Genomic DNA, 20,482 nt, shown 5'->3' on the forward strand with positions numbered 1-20,482 from the left:
TCAGATTGGAGATGGGTAGAAGACATATGAAGCTGGAGAAAGGGAACCTGGAAACAGTAGCTTGGAGCTGAGAGTGAAAGTATAGGGAAAGGCAGCCACCATAAAGAAAGTAGCCTGCTCTTTAAAAGCCGCAGGCTACTTCAGCTGGTGGGCCTGAGGGTGTTGGGATAGATGCTATGTCGCTGGACCACCCTCTTCCCCTCCCACAAACACACACAACACCAGACCCCAAGACAACAATTTGTGTCTTCTCTTTTATGGGAGTCTGAAGCCTTTTCCTCTGGGGACAGGGGAAGTCTATTTACCTTTTTTCAAGTCAAAAAGCAGTTACTGAGCACGTAATATGTGTCAGTCACTGTGCTAAGCACCAACAATACCATAAAATGAAAAGATAGTCCCTGCCTTCAAGTAACGCACAGTATAATGGGGACAACATGCAAACAGCTATGCATAAGCAAGACATATATAGAACAAATTGGAGGTAATCTCAGAGGGATTTCTTTGTTCTAAATGTTTACTCTGTCTTTCTGAACATTGTTAGCCTGGGTATACTTATTAGAAAGATAGTTTTGAAGAGTTGACTGAGAGGCGGATCATTTCCAGAGGAGAGATACACTGAGGTATTTGAACAGAAGGGCAGTCTCTGGCTGGGTACTTGGAGCTAACAGAATGATAAGAATTATAGTTCCTTCAATACTACTTTCCAAAGTGGTTTGTACCCAGTGGGTCAGTGGGGGGAGGGGCCAATAGGAGTGGCTGAACAACCTTGCTTACCACACCACATCCATTTAATACCACCGAACATGTGTTTGGAGATCCATGTATAAAATCCTGCAGAAAGGCGGGGTTTCTACCCTGGTACCTGTAAAGAAGTAAAACATAGCAACCGAGGGAAACTGCTCTCTGTATAATGACCAGAGGTTGGTGGAAGGTGAAGGATCACCCTCATTCACTAATAGGCATGGTTTAATTAAAACCTATTTAAAGGCAGGGGGTGCTCTAGTTGACTTTTGGGGTTTCCTTTCTGCCTGAAGTGTCTGTGAACTACAGGTGGATTGTATTTACTCTGAGTTTTCAGTGGAAGAAGAGAGAGACAGAGACAGAGAGAGACAGAGACAGAGAGAGAGAGAGACAGAGAGACAGAGAGAGAGACAGAGAGAGAGAGAGAGAGAGACAGAGAGAGAGAGAAGCACTGTTCATCTTAAGTGTGTATCTCTGTCTGGACAGCTCGTGATGTGGTCGCCAAGTTAGCCAATGACAAAGTTGGAGATCTGAATGACTTCCAGTGGATCTCCCAGCTTCGCTATACTTGGGAAAATGGGGATGTGATAGTGAGAATGATCACTACAGAAGCCTTGTATGGCTATGAATACCTGGGGAACTCCCCACGGCTGGTGATCACCCCCCTCACTGACCGATGTTACAGGTAAGCTTGGTTAATCCCTATGGCATGGTTTCACCTTTCAAAATGAGGTTAAATGAGGTTGCTGCCTCTTCCTCTGCTGTACATTATTCCTGCATAGGACTCTTCTAGAGAAGAATCTGAATAGGACAGGAATTTGACACGGGCCCAGTGGCACGTGGGAGAAACCCACAGTTTAGTTCTGGGTATCACATTTTATGACAGACATTAACATTGTTCAGTTAGCCAAAAGGTGAAGAGATTCCAAACCATACCAACTAATGATCATTTGAATTGAATGGAGGTGACTAACTTGGAGAGGAAAAGAACTGGGGGAACATGAAAGCTCAAGTATTAGATGGGAAAGCAGGCCTTTTGTAGAAGAATAAATAGACTTGACTTACTGGGTTTGGCCTCAGGAGGCAGAACTGGGCAATTACAAAGATACAAAGACAAAGATTTGAACTTGATGAAAAGAAAAACTTCCAAACAATCAAAGCTTTCCAAAAGCAGAAAGAATGTTGTCAGTAGGTAGTGAGTTCCCCATTACTGGAAGTCTGTAAGCAGAAGCTTTAAGTAGGGATGTTTTAGAAGATATTCCTGTTCAAGTTTGAGTCGGGTCAAACCAGAGGTGTCTGGCCCAACACTCCCAAGTGTGGCCTGAATCAGATGAAAATGTAATTGGGAAATATTTAACAAAATAAATAAAAATGTAATAGAACATAGACAATGTTAATATGTGGTTTCCTAAGCCAATACGAGGCCCGCACGGATTCTTCTGTGTGGTTTTCGCAGCCCCATTTCTATCTGAGTTTGACGGCACTGGACCAGGTAGCCACTGAAGTCCCTCTCAGCCCTGAGATTCTGTAATTCTACGTGCCTTCCTCTTTCACAATATTTCAGTTGGAAGTAGCTTTAGACGTACAGACATCTGGTGAGGGGGAACATGCCTTCTCCAAAATCAGCTCATTCTAATTTTGGACCACCTTGATTAAGTTTTTTGTTTGTTTGTTTTCCCTTACATCAAGCTTAAATCTTTCTCTTTACAACTTTCAGCCACTGTTTTTAGTTTGCTCCTGTGGGGCCAAGCAAAACAGGAGTATTCCCTCTTCCAGGAGACAGCCTTCAAATAACCAGAAGACAGCTATTATGTCTTCCTTAATTTCTCTCTTCTTCAAGATAACTGCCTCAGTCCTTTCCATTGAGCCTCCTATTGCATAACTTCAAGGCCTAACCATCCTGGACATACCTCTTCTGAAGGCCCTGTGGTCCATAACATCCTCCCTACAATAAGGCATCCAAAATGCAACAAAATATTCAAGACCTTGTCCAACTAGAACAGACCTGGCAGAGCCATGATTCCTCCTTGTCCCAGCTACCATGCTTCTCAATGCACTCTAAGGTTTCCTCACTCATCCCGTGTGAGAGGACAAAAATGAATCCCAGGAGAGGTGCTTGCCATCTTGCAACTCTGCCCACCCTTCCTAATCTCCTTGACAGAAGTCAGTACGATTGGAGACCATTTTAGGAAGCTGATGTGACAGCAGCTCTTGGTCCTGCCTTGTTTGGTAAGGCTGTTAAGTGAACACTCTTTGAGAAAGCGCATCATTTAATGGCGGCCAGATAAAGCACCTGGTATGTGAACCAATTCCAATCCCACATCTGTGCAGAATGGAGAGGTATGATGCTGAGAACCAGTACTACTGTCCCTTCTCTCAAGGGCACAGGATTTAAAGCTTGAAGGGACCTTAGAAATCAACCAGTCTAACTTCTTCATTTACAAATGAAGAAACCGAGGCCCAGGGTAGTTGTTCCTTGCCCAAGGTCATAAGTTGCACCATAAGAAGACAGCTAAACATTTTGTCTAGAGAGTGTCACTTGTTTCTCTCCATAATGATATTTGTCATTTCTGGGAATAGAGGAAAGGAAGAACTACATTGTACAGAGGGGAAACTGAGGCATAAAGAAGTCATTGAATAGAAGAAAGCTGAGGCTAGGGCCCAGGAGCATACTATGGTCCCCTTTCATGTGAGAAATGGAGGCAGCTAGGTGGTGGAGCAGATAGAGCAGAGGACTTAAAGTCAGAAAGACCCAAGTTCAAATCCTACCTCAGACACTTAGTGGCTTTGTGACCGGGCAAGTTAACCCCTTTCAATTTCCTAACCTGTAAATGGGGATAATAGCATCTGCTTCATGAGGTTATCATGAAGATCAAATAAGTTAACGTGTGCACAGTGCTCTGTAATCCTTAAAAGCTACAAGAAGTCCTTGTGCCTGTTATTATTATCATTATTCTTTTTGTTTTTTGGAGGGGGGAAGGTAGGGCAGTTGGGGTTCAGTGACTTGCCCAAGGTCACGTGTCAAGTACGTGTGTCAAGCATCTGTGGCCGGATTTGAACTCAGGTCCTCCTGACTCCAGGGCTGGTGCTCTACTCACTGCACCACCTAGCTGCCCCTGTCATTATTCTATAAGTACCCAGTTAGGTGCCCTTCAATTTGGAATAAGGATAGCTTAGCTCAGCAACTGTTCTCCCAGCCAGTGTCTACTTTCTGTCCCATCTTCTTGACATTTTGCAATCAGCTGGAAGAGGGTTGTGTCCCAATTTGAACAGGCTGTGTGTGTGTATGTGTGTGCATGTGCACGTGTTTGTGTGTGTATGTGCGTGCACGTGTTTGTGTGTGTATGTGTGTGCATGTTCACGTGTTTGTGTGTGTGTGCACATTTGTGGGTGCACGTGTATGTGTGCATGCATGTGTGTGCATGTGCTTGTGCATGTGCGTGTGTGTGCGTGTGTGTGCATGTGTGTGTGTGTGTGTGTGTGTGTGGTGGGGAGGAGGGTTGACAACATCTTTGAATATTGATAAAAACTAGGGAACTCTATTGACCCCAACACATAGTGAGCCATTGGTCCAGTTAATGGCTTATAATATCCCTAGAGAAAAGTGTGATGTGGATTGGGGAAGGTCTAGCCAATGTATAGCAGCTTCACTGGAAACTCTCCGGACCCTATAAACTCTAAGTCTCAATGAATTACCTAGTGTCTTGTTCTCTTCTCTTTAGGACTTTAATGGGAGCTTTGAAACTGAATCTTGGAGGTGCGCCAGAGGGCCCCGCTGGGACAGGCAAAACAGAAACTACCAAAGATCTGGCCAAGGCCTTGGCTAAGCAGGTAACTAAAACAATATTGCCACTGCCTGTCCCTTTGAGGAACTCTATATAGAAGAGAGACAACCAGACTCAAGATGACAACAGAGTTGTAAGGGGAAGAGGGGGTGGAAATCATACACTAAATAGAAGGTTGAACTACAGGGTGTTCCTAAAGTCTGGACACACAGGCAAAAATGCATATTTCAAGAAATGAAATGAATGAAATTTTCAACAACATTTTACTTAATTGGAATATTAACAAATAACATCTTCAATATGATTTCCATCACTTCTGATGCAAAGGTTGATGCGCTTTGCATGATTCACATGAACTCAATGCAGTAACTCCACATTGCTGTCGATTTTAGCACATTCACTCTTTATGCGTTCAATCAAGTGTGTTGCATCTTTGATTTTCACTGAGTATACCTCCTCCTTTAGCATACCCCAGAAAAAGAAGTCAAGGGGGCTAAGGTCTGTTAATATTCCAAATATTTCAAAATATGCATTTTTTCCTATGTGACCAGACTTTAGGGACACCATGTAGAATATAGGGGGAAAAGCATACTGATGCAGGGGCCAAAGCCCTGGGTTCAAATATTCCGATCTTTAAGTAAATCATTTGAACTTCCTGGGCCTCCATCTTCTCATTTTTAAAGTGATGGGATTGGCCTAGATGACCTCTGAGATCTATTCCAGATCTAAATCTATGATCCTATGAGCCTTTCTAGAATTCTTGAGGAAGAATGGAGAGCCACAATTGGCTTGGGAAGTAGCAGCATTTATGGCACTTTTCCCCCCTTGTCTTTAGTGTGTGGTCTTCAATTGCTCTGATGGTCTGGATTACAAAGCCATGGGAAAATTCTTCAAGGGCTTGGCCCAATCTGGAGCATGGGCCTGCTTTGATGAGTTCAACAGGATTGAGGTAACTCTTGGTGCCAAGACATGGGAGTGCAGGAAAAAAAGGAAAGAGGAGTTGGAGAATCTGAGTTCTATTACTAGAGAATGCTCTGTATTTTTAATCTATCCTTCATAGCACCCAGGACACAGTAAGTAAATATTTATTGATTTGAGTTAATTTCAAAACAAAACTACCACTGAGGAAACCATGTCAAACTCTCATCACACTTTCTCTCTCCCCATCTCATAAATGCATTCATACACATATACAAAGTACACATACAAATACAAACAATACCATGTACACAAACATAAGCATACCGACCTATGTACACACATGGGCAAGTCCCTTCTCTCTGGGTCTTGAGTAGTTGGATCTCCAAGGTCCCTTTCAGTTTTAAATCCTATTATCCTATCACACACTCATACGTTCTCTTGTTCTCGGCCAATAACCAAGTCACCCTTTTAGTTTTTCATTGAGAATGTGACAGCTTAATTTTGGCGTTCCTTAGTAACCGTGAGATCCAGTTCTCACTGAACAATATTTCTTAAGTGATTAAAGTGTTGCTTTAGGTATCTAAACACTCTTTCCTGGAAAAGACTTTGTTATATCAGGATGGGAGTGAGAGGTTCTGGCCCTTGCGGCAAGCAGACATTCTTCTCATCCTAGGTGGAGGTGCTGTCTGTGGTGGCCCAGCAGATCCTCAGCATTCAACAGGCCATCATCCGAAAGCTGAAGACCTTTATCTTTGAAGGCACTGAGATATCTCTGAATCCAACCTGCTCTGTCTTCATTACCATGAATCCTGGGTATGCAGGTCGAGCAGAGCTTCCTGATAACCTCAAGGTAAATACGAAGCGGTGTGGAACTGGGGCATCCTAGAGACAGCCATCATTCATGGATCAGGTGGCATTATCAGACAGTGCCCATAGAAGTGGAGTGCAGAATATTTGATTCCTTTTCGTCACTGTCCATTGTTTATTTTTTGCTGCTTACCATGACACTGGCCTAAGCATCTCTGTGAAGCAGTGTCGTGTAGTAGGTAGACCCCGGGGCTTAGGAGACAGAAGGCCAAGGTTCTTACCCCAGCCTTTCCTCTAACTAGCTCTGTGAAAGTCTCTTCATCTACGAAACACCAATAGTAACAAATTTGCTACCCACCTCCCAGATATGCCTTCTGAGAACCAAAGGGGATCATAGATGTGAAGGTACTTTGGAAAGCTGAAAATATAGCACAATTATAAAATATTATTGTAAAATATTTTGTAATTCCTATCATCCTTTGTATAATACTGATACCCTGACTTGAGCTGTCAGTATCTCTGGGAAGCCTATGTGATTATTATCTTTTTTTAAATTCAGTTTTATTTCATTTCAGGTCCTCATTCTTTCTTCTCTCCTTACACACAACACACATACACACACACACAAACACACACACCTGTTACAAACATGTATAGTCAACAAAAACAAATTCTTGCATTGGCCCAGTTTTCCTCCCCTCTTAAACGTGTCTCCACCTTCCCTCTGGGCACATCACATCCCTGGCGGGAGATGGATAGTACATTTCAATATGAGTCCTCTGGAATCATGGTTGGTCATTGCTCTGATCAGAGTTCTGAAGTCTTTCTATTGTTTGTCTTTACAATATTGCAGTTGTATAATTTTTCCTCCTGGTTCTGCTCATTACTTTGCATCAGTTCACACAAATCTTCCAAGGTTTCTCTTAAATCGTCTCTTTCATTGTCTCTTATAGTATAAAAATATCCCATCACATTCATAAACTATTATTTGTTCATTCATCCCCCAATTAACAGGTACCACCTCCTATTCTTTGCTACCACAAAAAGAGCTGCTCCTATAACTATTTTAATTAACGGAATGGTAGGTGGCTGAATAGTAATGACAATTCATTTTTAAGTAACACTTTAAAGATGTATAAGATTGACTACCAATATGAGCATCTTATGATTTAGACAACTATGTCTCTGACTAATACGAAAATATTTTGCATGATTGCACACGTATAACTGCTCAAACTGCTTATCTTCTTAGGGAAGGAGAGGGGGAGGGAGAGATTTGGACCTCAAAATTGTTTTTTAAAATGAATGTTGAAAATTGTCTTTACATGTAATTGGGAAAATATTTTTTAAAACCTATGTCTCAGAGAAGGCAAAATGATTTCCCCAACCTTACTCAGTTAGTAGGTTAGTACTATTTGAACTCAGATCTCCTTATTCCCAAGTCCAATGTTCTTTCCATCATACCATATTGTTTACTACACTGTGTATAAAGTTATTCTCACAACCACAACAAGCTCCCAAGTTTTCCCCTGACAACTAAAGGAGATATTGTTAGTGGTTTTTTTTTTTCTTCATAGAATGACATTGTTGTGTAATGAAAAAAGAAATATGCTAGGAGAAGAGACAGAGGTTCCTAGTACTCCTCTAACATTTAGTAACCATAATACCCCAAGTGAGTCACTTAATCCCTTCGGGCCTCAGTTGTAAAATAGGGATGATAATCCCAAGTGATGTGTCCAGTAGAGTGTACCCCACACATTAGAAACTTAATACACACTTGTTGAATTGAACATCAGCAACCATCTATTCCAACTCATTCCAAAAAGAAATCTTCCAACACGTGACAAGTCATCTTCCAGCCTTCACATAAGCATTCCAGTGAGGGGTTACTCACTGCTTCCCAAGACAATCCATCCAGTTTATGGATAGATCTTGTTGTTAGGAGTTTGTTTTTTCCATACATTAAACTAAATTGACCTTTTTTTAAATTGACCTTTTTAATAACTTCCAACCATTGCTTCTGGGTCTGCCCTCTGGAGCCAAACAGAATAAATCTAATTAATTAATCCCTCATCCACTTGACAATTGTGCAGTTACTTGAAGATAACTATTATGTTACTCCTCCACATTACCACCAGCCTTTTCTTCTTCAAACGACACAACCCACTTTCTTCAATTGAACTCAAAGCCCTTCACCATCTCAGGTATCTTTCTCTGATTTCTCTCCAGTTCAATGCCAACCTGGGTCCAGTGCTGAGGATAGTTAAATAGTGATATGTCAAGCTTGACCCACGAAGATGGTCCACGTGAATCATTAAGCCCCATACTTTTTTTCCTTTTTTCCTAGTTGCAAGTTTTTGTAGCTTGATTTATCCAGAGAGAATATAGTAAAAAGGATATTAGATTGGCAGTCATAGAGAGGACAGGGCCAAGATGGAGGGTTAGAGGTAATTCAGCTGAACTCTCTCAACATTCCTCTCCAAATAATTTAAATTTTTTTTTAATTTATGGACTAAAACAAGCATTTCCATAACATAGTTAATTTTTAAAAAGATGATTATACATGAAACTGCAGATCTATTATATACAACTTGCTATTGCTTTTAAATATAGAATAAAGTTATGTTATAAATTTCTTTTTTTCTTCCCTTCTCCTCATCCTAGAGATGGCTCTCATTAGACACAAATACATATGTATATGTAAAATCATTCTATAGATACTTCTAGTCATTGGTTCTTTCTTTGGATACAGATAGTATCTTTCTTCCTAGGTCCTCTGTAGTTAATTTGGGTATTGATAATAGTTAAAATGGCTTATTCACTCAAAGTTGTTCTTAAACCAATATTGCCATTATGGTATATAACATTCTCTTGGTTCTGCTCATTTCGCTCTTCATTATTTTGCACAAGTCTGTCCATGTTTTTCCAAACAACTTTAAAATAATGTGTCAAATCAAATTTTGGAGGAGCAGAGCCAACAAAAAGTCAACATTTTTCTGGTCTAAGAAAACTTAAAATGGCAGCAGGAGAACTTTGTGACAGGGTAGAGGCCTATCTGGGGCCCATCCACAAGGCAGCAGCAACAGTAGCAGTAGCTGCAGGAGCCCTCAGCCTAGCGATGGTAAAAGAGTCAGACAACTGATCAGAAAGAGATTACAGGAGACCCTTTGTGGGCAGTAGGTGCAGCTGGCACTGAATGGCAACTCTGTTGCCCATATGCCATTCTGGGTTACAATTCCAGGCTGGAGCTAGAAGTCAGTCACAAGAGATCAGGAGCCCTTGTAGTTCCAAGGCAAAGAGGAGTGCGAGCCCTTGTGGCTGCAGGGGACCAGGAGCCCTTCAGATCAGAGCACAGTGACCACACCTCTCCTTACATCACACCACCTTGGAAATCCCCAAACCTTGCAGATCCCCAGAACTAGCTCTGAAAATAGCAGCACAAAAAACTCTAAAGCTTAGGATGGTGCCTTCCCACCCCCAGGTGAGCAGAGCCAAACTTTAACATAAAGTTCAAAGTCAAGAAATAGGCTGGGAAAAGAGCAAATAACAACAACAAAGAATCTGAATTCATGAATCATGAAAACCTACTATGGTGGCAATGAAGACCAAGACGTAAAGTCAGAAAAAGACAACAAAGTGAAGACAGCTACCTCAAAGAAAAATGCTAATTGGGCCCAAGCTCAACAAGAATTCCTAGGAGAATAAAAGAAAGTGATAAAAGTAGTAGAGGAAAAATTGGGAAGAGAAATAAGAGTGATGCAAGAAAATTATGAAAAGACTTTTGAGGAAGGACAGGTTAAAAAGAGAGGGAGAACAAATAGAAGAAAAGGAGATGGAGGAAAAAAAACCACAATAATCATGACTGTGAATGTGAATGGCATGAATTTACCACTAAAATCAAATTAAAATAAAGGGCTGGAGCAGAATCTAATATGCTTCAGCAAAATTTAAAAAAAGGCAGAGGTAGCAATCATCATCTCAAACAAAAACAGACCTAGTTAAAAGAAAGAATCAGGGAAACAACATTTTGCTAAAAGGTACCATAGACAATGAAGTAATATACAAAATTTTATGGCAAGTTTCTCTGATAAAGGCCTCCTTTCTCAAAAATATATTGAGTATAGAATTGGGTCAAATTTCTAAAACTAAGAGCCATCCCCCAACTGGAAAATGGTCAAAGGATATAAACAGTTTTCAGAAGAAGAAATTAAAGCTATCAATAGTCATATAAAAGTATTCTAAATTATTATTGATTAAATAAATTAAAATTACGATAACTCTGAGGTACCACTTCACTCCTATAGACACAGCCTTTATGTGTGTATTTCTGATATGTTCTGATTAGCTGGTTTTTTTTTTTCTTCCCCAGGCCTTGTTCCGAACAGTTGCCATGATGGTACCTGATTATGCATTAATTGGGGAAATCTCCCTATATTCCATGGGGTTTCTGGACTCCCGTAGGTAAGCTGCTTTGGATGTTTCACTTTCTGATAGATTCTGAAAGGTCCATAATGACCAGCAAAGTTTACCAGGAGTAGCTAGTTTAGGGTTCAATGCTTAGTCGAGACTACCTGGGTTCCATGTGGCAGGTCAGAAAATTGGGATCATACAATCATAGACAGCTGAAATGGACCTCAGAGGTTATCTAGTCTGATTCTAAGAGAGGTTAAATGACTTGCCAGAGCTCACAAAGGTACTGTCAGAAGCAGGATTTGAACCCAGGTCCTCTGACTCTAGATTGAGTACTCAATCATATTGAGTCTTTTCTTATAAACCAGTCTGAGGACCTTTGGTTTTATTACTTATTGGAAGATGTTGCAGGGTAAGGTTGTATTCCAAGCATGTCCCTATTTCTCTCCCAGAAGCCTAGGCTTAAGGTAGATTTGTTGTTGTTGAGCAGCTATGTGATGCAGTGGATAGTCCCAGACCTAGAATCTTCCTGAGTTCAAATCCAGCCTCAGACGCTTACTAACTTTGTGACTCTGGGCCAGTCACTTAACCTTATTTGCCTCTGTTTCTTATCTGTAAAATGAGCTAGAGAAGGAAATGGCAAACGATTCCAGTATCTTTGCCAAGATAACCCCAAATGGGGTCACACAAAGCTAGACACGACTGAACAACAACCACAAATTCCTTAGTGGGGAAAGGCAACTCTGAGTCATCCACACTCTTTTACATGGTACCCTTTGGGATCAACGGCCCATATTTAAGGTATCTGGAAAAACTTAGGGGTGAAGTCTATAGCTTTGAAACTATTTTGGGGTTGTTGTTTTTATGGAGCTAACGGGGTCATATGGGCACGAAAGTCTAGAAGCCAACTTCATTAACGTTATGTTCTAAAAAGCTCAGCCAGGCCATCACAATTGTGCCCTAGAAGACTTTCTTTGGCACATGGGTGATTCTGATTAAATTGAAGTGTGATATGGCAGCCAAAAGGCCAATTCAATCTTAGGCTGTAATTACAAGAGGTCCAGCATCCAGGGGTAAGGAAAGGCCAAACCCACTATTGCCTGGTCAATTCATATCTAGAATATCATGACCAGTTTTGAGTGCCACATTTTAGGAAGCACATTGATAAGCTGGAGAGCATCCGGAGGAGAGCAACCTCAAGGTCATGCCATGCAAAAATCAATCAAGAGAACTGGGGTTTGTCAGCCTATGAAAGAGAAGACTTAGGAGGAATTTTAAGGGATGTTAGACATGGAAGAGGGATTCAGCTTGTTCTACTTAACTCAAGAGAGCAGAACAAAGAACAGTGGGGTAAAAAATAGATGAAAAGATAGATAGATAGATAGATAGATAGATAGATGGATGGATAGATGGATGGACAGATGGGTAGATAGATAGATAGATAGATAGATAGATAAACGGAGGGACAGACAGATGGACAGAGAGATGGATGGACAGACAGACAGACAGACAGATGAGACAGATAGACAGATGGATAGATAGATAAATGGATGGACAGATGGCCAGCTGGACAGGCAGACAGACAGACAGATAGATAGATAGATAGATAGATAGATAAATGGATGGGTGGACGGACAGACAGACAGATAGTTGATAAATAGATAGATGATAGATTGATAGATACATAGATAGAGTCATGGAAGCCATGAACATGAGCTTGGACAGACTTCAGGAGATAAAGGAAAATGAAGGGTTGGCATGCCTTGGTCCATGAAGTTATGAAGCTCAGACAGGACCAAGCAGATGCACAACAAAAAAGTGGAACAGGCTGCTTAGGGAAGCAGTGAATTCTCCCTCACTGGAAGAAGAAACAAAGGCTGGATCAGATGGCCTCTGAGATCGCTTCTGACTCTTAGATCATGTGAAAAATGACATCTGAGTGTTAGTCATTACTGAAGTATACTCTTATATTATATTATGTTATAAAAGTATAGGATACTTGAAGTACACAACTATACTACCAGAAGTCTTGTAATTCATAATAAGGTATCATTTGGCAACCAATTAAGCGGGCAGGGCATAGAACACCAAGCCTAGAGTCAGGAACACTTTGGTTCAAATTCAGCCTCAGATACTAACTAGTAGTGTGACCTTGGACAAATCACTTAAACTCTGTGTGCCTCAGTTTCCTTATCTGTAAAATAAGGATAACAATACCTCTCAGGGTTGTGAGGACCAAATAAGATAGTAATTATACTGCCTGGCACATGGTATTATATAAATGTTAACTGTCATCATTATTGTTATTAAATTCTGTGAAAAATGACATCTGAGTATTAATCATTACTGAAGGATACAATTATATCATATCATATTATAAAAGTACAGTATACTTGAAGAATACAATTATACAACCAGAAATCTTGTAACTCATAATAAGGTATCATTTGGCAGGTAGCTAGGTGGTGTGATGGATAGAACACTGGACTTTGAGTCAAAAAGACCTAGGTTCAAATGATATCCTCAGACAAGTACTAGCTCCGTGACCCTGAGAAGGTCATTTTACCTCTGCCTCAGTTTCATCGACTTTAAGATGGGGACGATAATAGTAGCATCTGCCTCCTAAGGTTGCTTTGAAAATCAATTGAGTTAATATTTGTAAAGCTCTTTGCTAACTTTAAAGCACTGAATAAATTCTAATCATTATTATTTGGGAGAACCTAAGTATATGAGTGTGTTGAGGACCCCTATTTATGAAGTAGGACTGTTGAACTAAACCAGATTCTTCAGATATCACTCTTTGAGTGAACTTTCAAGCGATTCAACTCATCTTTTGGGTTGCCAAGGAAATCTGACTAACAGGTAGAGAGGAGAAAACAATCTTTTGATGCCTATTTGTCTGAAGAAAAGGATCTTAAAGTTGAAAGGTCCCCACGGATCATTTAGTCTAGCCTGGGGTAGAACCTGTGGCCTTGAGGCCACACGTGGCCCCCTAGGTCCTCAAGTGCGGCGCTTTGGCTGAACCCAAACTTCACAGAACAAATCCCCTTTATAAAAGGATTTGTTCTGTAAAATTTGGACTCGGTCAAAAGGCTGCATCCAAAGACCTAGAAGGCCACATGTGGCCTCAAGGCCATGGGTTCCCCACCCCTGGTCCAGTGCTTACCTGAAGTATAAGTCTCTACAACGTCCTAGACCAGTGGAGGGCCTAACACAATGCTCCAACACAGCACTCCGCTTAAAAACCTCCAGGTGGACATGGAGAAGTCGCTACTTCACGAGTCAGCCCATTCCACAAGACGACTGAAATCTAACCCAGTGGTCTCCACACGCTTCTTTCTTTTTGCTCTTTTGCTTTCAGTCTTGCCCAGAAAATCGTTGCTACCTACCGCTTGTGCTCTGAGCAGCTATCATCTCAGCATCACTATGACTACGGGATGCGGGCAGTGAAGTCTGTGCTCACAGCTGCCGGGAACCTGAAGCTCAAATATCCACAGGAGGATGAGAGTGTCCTGTTGCTCCGGGCCTTACTGGATGTCAACCTTGCCAAGTTCTTGGCCCAAGATGTGCCTCTGTTTCAGGTAAGCAGCCAGTCGTGCTGGACCTGAGCTCCTGGATTCATCCCTGCTGGGCAGATATGAAGCAGATGGATTAAAATCAGCCCAGCTTCACCTGGACCCCCATTTAAATTTCCCATGAGTCCATTTTAAATATATTTCTTTCAGAGAGTGAAGGAAGCACATTGGCCCAGCTGCAGGTTCGAGGTTAGGCAACATTGTGAAACACACAAAATCTTCAGTTCTCCTCTAGCTTTCTATTCCAGAACTTTCATTCCTTCCTGCTACACTGCTCTTCCAGCTTCTGTGTACTTAGGCTCATCCCGTTCTCATAGAGCCTTACTCTTTTCGTAAGCTTCTGTTTAGTATTTTACTTTTCCCAGTTACGTGTAAAATCAATTCTTAACGTTCATTTTTAAAACTTTGAGTTCCAAATTCTCTCCCTTCCTTTCCCCCTCCCCCCATTGAGAGCACAAGAAACTCCATATAAGTTATGCATGTGTAGTCATGCAAAACATGCTCATAATAGTCATGTTGTGAAAGAAAGCATAGACAAGAAAAAAAACTCAAGAAAAATAAAGTTAAAAAAGTATGCTTCCATCTGTATTCAGACACTATCAGTTCTTTCTCTGGGGATGGATAACACTTTTTGTCATAAGTCCTTCGGAGTTGTCTTGGATCATGTGTTGCTGAGAATAGCTAAGTCATTCACAGCTGCTCATCTTCCAATGTGGCTGTTACTTTGTACACAGTCCATTTCACTTTGCATCAGCTCATGCAAATCTTTGCAGGTTTTTCTGAGAGCGTCCTGCTTGTCCCTTCTCATAGTACAGTAGTATTCATCATAATCACACACCACGACTTGTTCAGCCATTCCCCAATTGATGGGCATCCCCTCAACTTCTACTAATTCTTTGCTCCCAGAAGAGAGTTGCTATAAATATTTTTGTACATATAGGTCCTTTTCTTTTTTATCTTTTTTGGGATACAGACCTAGTAGTGGTATTGCTAGGTCAAAGGGTATGCATGGTTTTATAGCCCTTTGGGCATAGTTCCAAATGGCTCTACAGCATGATTGAATCAGCTCACAACTCCACCAACAATGCATCAGAGTCTCATTTTTCCCATGTTCCCTCCCACATTTCTCATTTACCTTTTCTGTCCTGTTAGCCAATCTAATAGGTAGGAGGTAGTACCTCCGAATTGTTTTAATTTGCATTTCTCCCATCAATACTGAGAGTATTTTTCATGTGACTATAGACAGCTTTGATTGCTTTATCTGAAAACTGCTCATATCTTTTGATCATTTATCATTTGGGGAATGGAAGAGCTTTATTCTTACATAGTCAATACTAACTGTGCAATAATGGGCAAGTCACTTAATTTCTTTAAGCCTCAGTTTCCTCATCTGTAAAAGAGGGATAATAATACCTGCACTGCCACAATACCCTCTCCTAATGTGGTGAGGAAAGTGCTCTGTAAAAAGCACCATATAGATTTAAGACGTTATAATTACGATGATTACTACTGTGGTCACAATCACCCCCATACAACAGCTGCTTAACATAAAATTTGAATGTGTATTTGAATTTTAATAGAGCATTCTGGTAGCTGGAAAAGCTTTCAAGGCTTTAAGCACTGCATCTAGAATTGTGAGATTGCAGGTACAACTGACCATAGGTGCTATAGAGAAGACAATTTATAAGCAGAATGTCCAAGTAGCCGACTATTCTGCTTCCTGGTGAAGTCGGCTCTCTGAGCTCTAGGTCGTAGGAGTAGCTAGAAAAGGAGAACTGCACACATCTCCTTCTCTTTACTAACTGGAGTAGCATGTGGGATGTAAGCTTGAGAACAGATACTATTCATTTTGCCTTTCTTTCCCTAGCACCAAACTCTGTGCTGACTTTTTTTATTTTTAACAAGATCTATGATTTCATTGGTACAAGGAATTCCCAGTAAGGAAACCCCCTCTACTAAAACATATTGGCTACTTAGAGACTTAGAAAGTTGTCTTAGCTAGGGAGTGTCACATAATGGATAAAGAACTGATCTTGGAATCAGGGGGACATGGGCTCCAAGTCTGATCTCTGTCAAAATCCTGGGCAAATCCCTTCACCTCCTAGTGCCCTAGGGAACTCTTGAAGGCAGGGGTTCTTACCCTTGTTCATGTTAATGGACCCCCTAAACAATTTCATAAAACCAGAGGTCTGCTGGTAAATTTTAATAACCAGCTCTTTGAGAAAAAAAGTTCAATCTGCATTATTGCTTCCTTAAGACTAGACTATCAACAGAACAGTAAATCAAGCCCTGATTTTTAGCACTTGCCAAATTCTGAGATGTAAATGCTTCCTCTGAAAAGTTAACAATTTACTGGAGTCTAGTTGGAGCTGGCTCTAGAACCCATGGATAAAGCCTACGGACCCCTTCTTAAAAGAATGTTTTTAAATGCATAAAACAGAATATATTACAAAGAAAACCAATTATGTTGAAATACAATTATCAAAAAAAATTTTTTAAGTTCATGGAGCCCAGGTTAAGAAATCTTTCTCTAAGGCCTGGTACTTATTAGATTTTTGATAACTGCTTGTTGGATTGTAAACTTGAGAGCAGGGACTGTGTCATATTTTTTTTTTGTCTTTGACTCCCCAGCTCAGTGCCTTGCACTTAGATGCTCGATAAATGTGTGTTGAATTGGATTGCTCCAGGTTCTCAATATTCCTCTCTATTTTGTTAACAGGGGATCATATCAGATCTGTTCCCAGGAGTCATTCTTCCTAAGCCAGACTATGAGCTTTTCATTGGAGCACTAAATGAGAACATTAAAAAGATGAAACTCCAATCGGTGCCATGGTTTATCGGAAAGATCATCCAGGTTGGTTTGTCATATGCCCACAGGAAGGCAGCCGTCTTACTTGTGAGTCTCCGTCGTTGTCTTCTTTCATTCAAGATCATCTCAAAAATTAACTTGAAGTCGCTAAGCTCAGGCTAGGGATTCAGAAAGATTTCATTGGGCATCTTGAAAAGCAACACAATTAGAAGCGCCTACACTGAGAAGAAGTGAAAAAAAGAATCCTTCAGCGATCCAGAATACCGTCCAATTGTGTTACCGAGAGCCCAAATCTAAGCTCTCCTTCAGTTTCTTTGTGACAGCCTCCCATGAATTGTGTTTCTAACGTGAGAACTAAGAATCTATTTTGAGCATTGGCTCAAGACTTTGTGCATGGTGCAGTGGATGGAGCACTGGGCTTGGAATCAGGAAGACTCATCTTCATGAGTTCAAATCTGGCCTGAGACACCAGCCATGTGACTCTGGACAAGAAAGTGACCCCTGTGTGTCTTAGATTCTCATCTTTAAAATGAACTGGAGAAGGAAATGGCAAACCACTCTAGTATCTTTGTCAAGAAAACCCCCAAAATGGGGTCACAGAGTGTCAGACACAACTGAAACAACTGAACAAGAAGATGATGAATTGGTTGATACATTCAGGCATTGTGATCATGTCTTTCTCTAAATCCATGCCATAGCATTAAGTTATTGGATTATTGATTTAAAAATAACCCCCCCCCCAATTTGATTGAGACTTAGAGAAATTAAGAGACATGCCCAGAGTTACACAGCTAAGAAGTGTCAGAAGCAGGATTTAAACCCACAGCTTCCTGACTCCATATCCATTGTGCTACGCTGCTTCAAAGGTGAAATTACTGTCTTTTGGATACTCTGGTGAGATAGGCCTAAGACGAACCCACCTCAGAAAATCATTGAGTTTTAGAGCAGAAAGAGCCTTTATCTAGTCCCGTCCCTTGACTTTACAGATGAGGAAATCAAGGTTGAAATGACTCGTCCAAAGCCATATAGTCGATTATTGGCAAGCAGAGGCAAAAGTAAAACCAGGATTTCCTGACTCTTATCTCACATCTTATAATAATTACCATCTATAGCAAATAGTGTTAGGGAAGCTCCTAAGTCTTCAGTCATCCCTGTAGCAATGTAAATACTGTGGAGGATGGCAAAAACTCCCTTGAAGACCATGAACGACACTTGGAATGCTACTGATTCACACTTGGTATTTTTCACTCGGCCACTTGGTTTGGTAGAACTCTGGACCTGGAGTCGGGAAGACCTAAGTTTGAATCCCATTTCAAACATTTGTTAAAATATTGGGCAAGTTGCTTAACCTCTCAGCCTCAGTTTTCTGATCTGTAAAATGGGGATAGTAATAGCATCTACCTCACAGGGTTGTAATAGAGATCAAATGAGTTACTCTATGTAAAATGCTTTGTAAACTTTATAGCAATATATAAATGCTTACTATTACTATTACTACTATGGTTATCTTTTGGGCAACCTCCCAGTTGGTAACCAAAATGGTCCATCTTTGTCTAGGTGGACAATAGCACAGAAATCTAGAAATGTGGTATGACTGTGCAGATGTCATTCATTCTTGATTATCTCCCTTTGGGCAGACTGGTGGATTGCTACTGGCTGTGTTCCTCTGCTCTGAAGTCAGTATCGTTGATGAAATATTCATTATACTGGTTGTCCCAAAAGTCCTAGTGCAATTTTGTGCTAGGACTTTTGGGACACCCTATATAAACCAAAAACCTGAGATGTATGTGTGTTTCTCTGTGTGTATAGTTTTGTGTGTGTGTGTGAGAAAGAGAGAGAAAGAGACAGACAGAGACGGAAAGACAGAGACAGAGAGACAGACAGACAGAGAGAAAAAGAAGAAGAGGAAAAGGAAGAGGAGAACAGAAAGATGTATTGCTTTTGAGAGATTAATAATCTAATAGAAAGAAAGAAAATTCACAAGATTGAACAAAGCATAAATGGCAAAACCGTTAAAAATATGCCTCCCACCACAAAAGACCAAACATGGATTAATGTATTCAGAAAAGAAGAACAAATGGAAAATTCAAGAATTATCTCTCTAATTTAACCTTCTAGTTCCATAGTCAATTGTTTAAGGAAGATTTGTGCCTTGATTTTAGCCCCTATTATATTGAAATGCATTTGAATTGCACAGTTAGGGAGCCATGCTCAGTACTTTGCCTTTCCTGTTCTATCAGTTCCAATCAAAGCAAAAACCTATGACCTATTAGCCTTGGTAACAGATGATTAAGCAGAAACAATTTGTGAATTTATGTATTCATGCTAGACAGTTGGCTGAAGAGTCTTTGACATATATTTCTAACAGCTGTAAATTGCAGCTAAAGATAGGTCAGAATCATAAATTGGGGTTCAGAGGTGGGTAGGTGGGCACATTCACTTTTGACCCATGCCTCTAGAGAAAGGCTAATGGTGTGATGGACCTAGAGTCTGGATAATTCAGATTCAAATCTTGCCTCACATACTACTACTTCTGAGATCCCAGGCTAGTCACTTAAACTCTCCCAGTCTTATCAGGAAAATGGAATAATAAAAATAGCTGGGGCACCTAACTCATAATGTGTTATTAATCATTTGCCCACATTTGAGTTTTGAGGGAATCTGCTGTAACTCCTCTTCTGATGTTGCTTTCTTAGATTTACGAGATGATGCTGGTGAGGCACGGTTACATGATTGTTGGAGACCCCTTGGGTGGGAAGACCTGTGCTTACAAAGTTCTGGCTGCAGCTCTGGGTGACATGTACTCAGGTAAAGATTAAAGGCCTATAGCTTTAAGAGGAAGAAGTCATTTCACTCCACAAACTGGCTTGGGAGACATAGTGTTGGGGTGTTAGTTTTGCTGTCATCGGATTGCTGTGTAGTAGTCAGAAATAGAACAGCACACAGGCTTCCCTCTGTGGGCAAAGAAGCCCCAAATCTGCTATCTTAAGTAGAATTCCATGATGGCACAGGGGAATTGCTTGTGGAGTCATTAAACCCAGGGAAGCTCACAGATGGAGAGAGGGCTTACAGGAAGCTTTGGAGTTTGGGGGTGGGAGAAACCACTTGCAATTAAGCAACTGAGCTAAATAGAAATGTTATAAAAGCAAATGGTTTGATTTTTTTAAAAATAGCTCATTTTAATTTCCCCTTCTTCTCCCCTTTCCATTTCTCTCTCCCCTTCCCCCTCCCTTCTTCCTCCCTTTCCCTTTTATTCCCCTGCCCCTACTCTCCCATCCCCTTTCCTCACCTTCTCCTCTCCTCTCCCTCTTTTCTTTCCTCCCTTCTCTGCTCTCTCCTGCCCTGCCCTCCCTTCCTTTCCACCTGCCTTTCCTTCCTCCTCCCTCCCCCGCCTCCCCTCTCTCTCCTTCTTGCTTCCTCTCTCTCCCCTTCTT

The 20,482-nt window shown here is 41.0% G+C and overlaps 1 protein-coding gene across 1 annotated transcript in view; it reads left to right on the forward strand.

Annotated features, from left to right (window-relative positions):
- The window catches only part of DNAH3 (dynein axonemal heavy chain 3), a 171,731-nt gene that overhangs the window by 93,399 nt on the left and 57,850 nt on the right, over window positions 1–20,482 (forward strand). The window contains exons 29-36 of the mRNA XM_036766518.1: window positions 1,228–1,426; window positions 4,464–4,572; window positions 5,362–5,475; window positions 6,121–6,297; window positions 10,624–10,715; window positions 14,026–14,245; window positions 16,959–17,093; window positions 19,745–19,856. Of these exons, the coding sequence (XP_036622413.1) occupies window positions 1,228–1,426; window positions 4,464–4,572; window positions 5,362–5,475; window positions 6,121–6,297; window positions 10,624–10,715; window positions 14,026–14,245; window positions 16,959–17,093; window positions 19,745–19,856 (1,158 nt within the window). The remainder of the gene's footprint in view (window positions 1–1,227; window positions 1,427–4,463; window positions 4,573–5,361; window positions 5,476–6,120; window positions 6,298–10,623; window positions 10,716–14,025; window positions 14,246–16,958; window positions 17,094–19,744; window positions 19,857–20,482) is intronic.

The sequence above is a fragment of the Trichosurus vulpecula genome, chromosome 1 (genome assembly GCF_011100635.1).
Source record: "Trichosurus vulpecula isolate mTriVul1 chromosome 1, mTriVul1.pri, whole genome shotgun sequence".
In the NCBI taxonomy this organism is placed as follows: Eukaryota; Metazoa; Chordata; class Mammalia; order Diprotodontia; family Phalangeridae; genus Trichosurus; species Trichosurus vulpecula.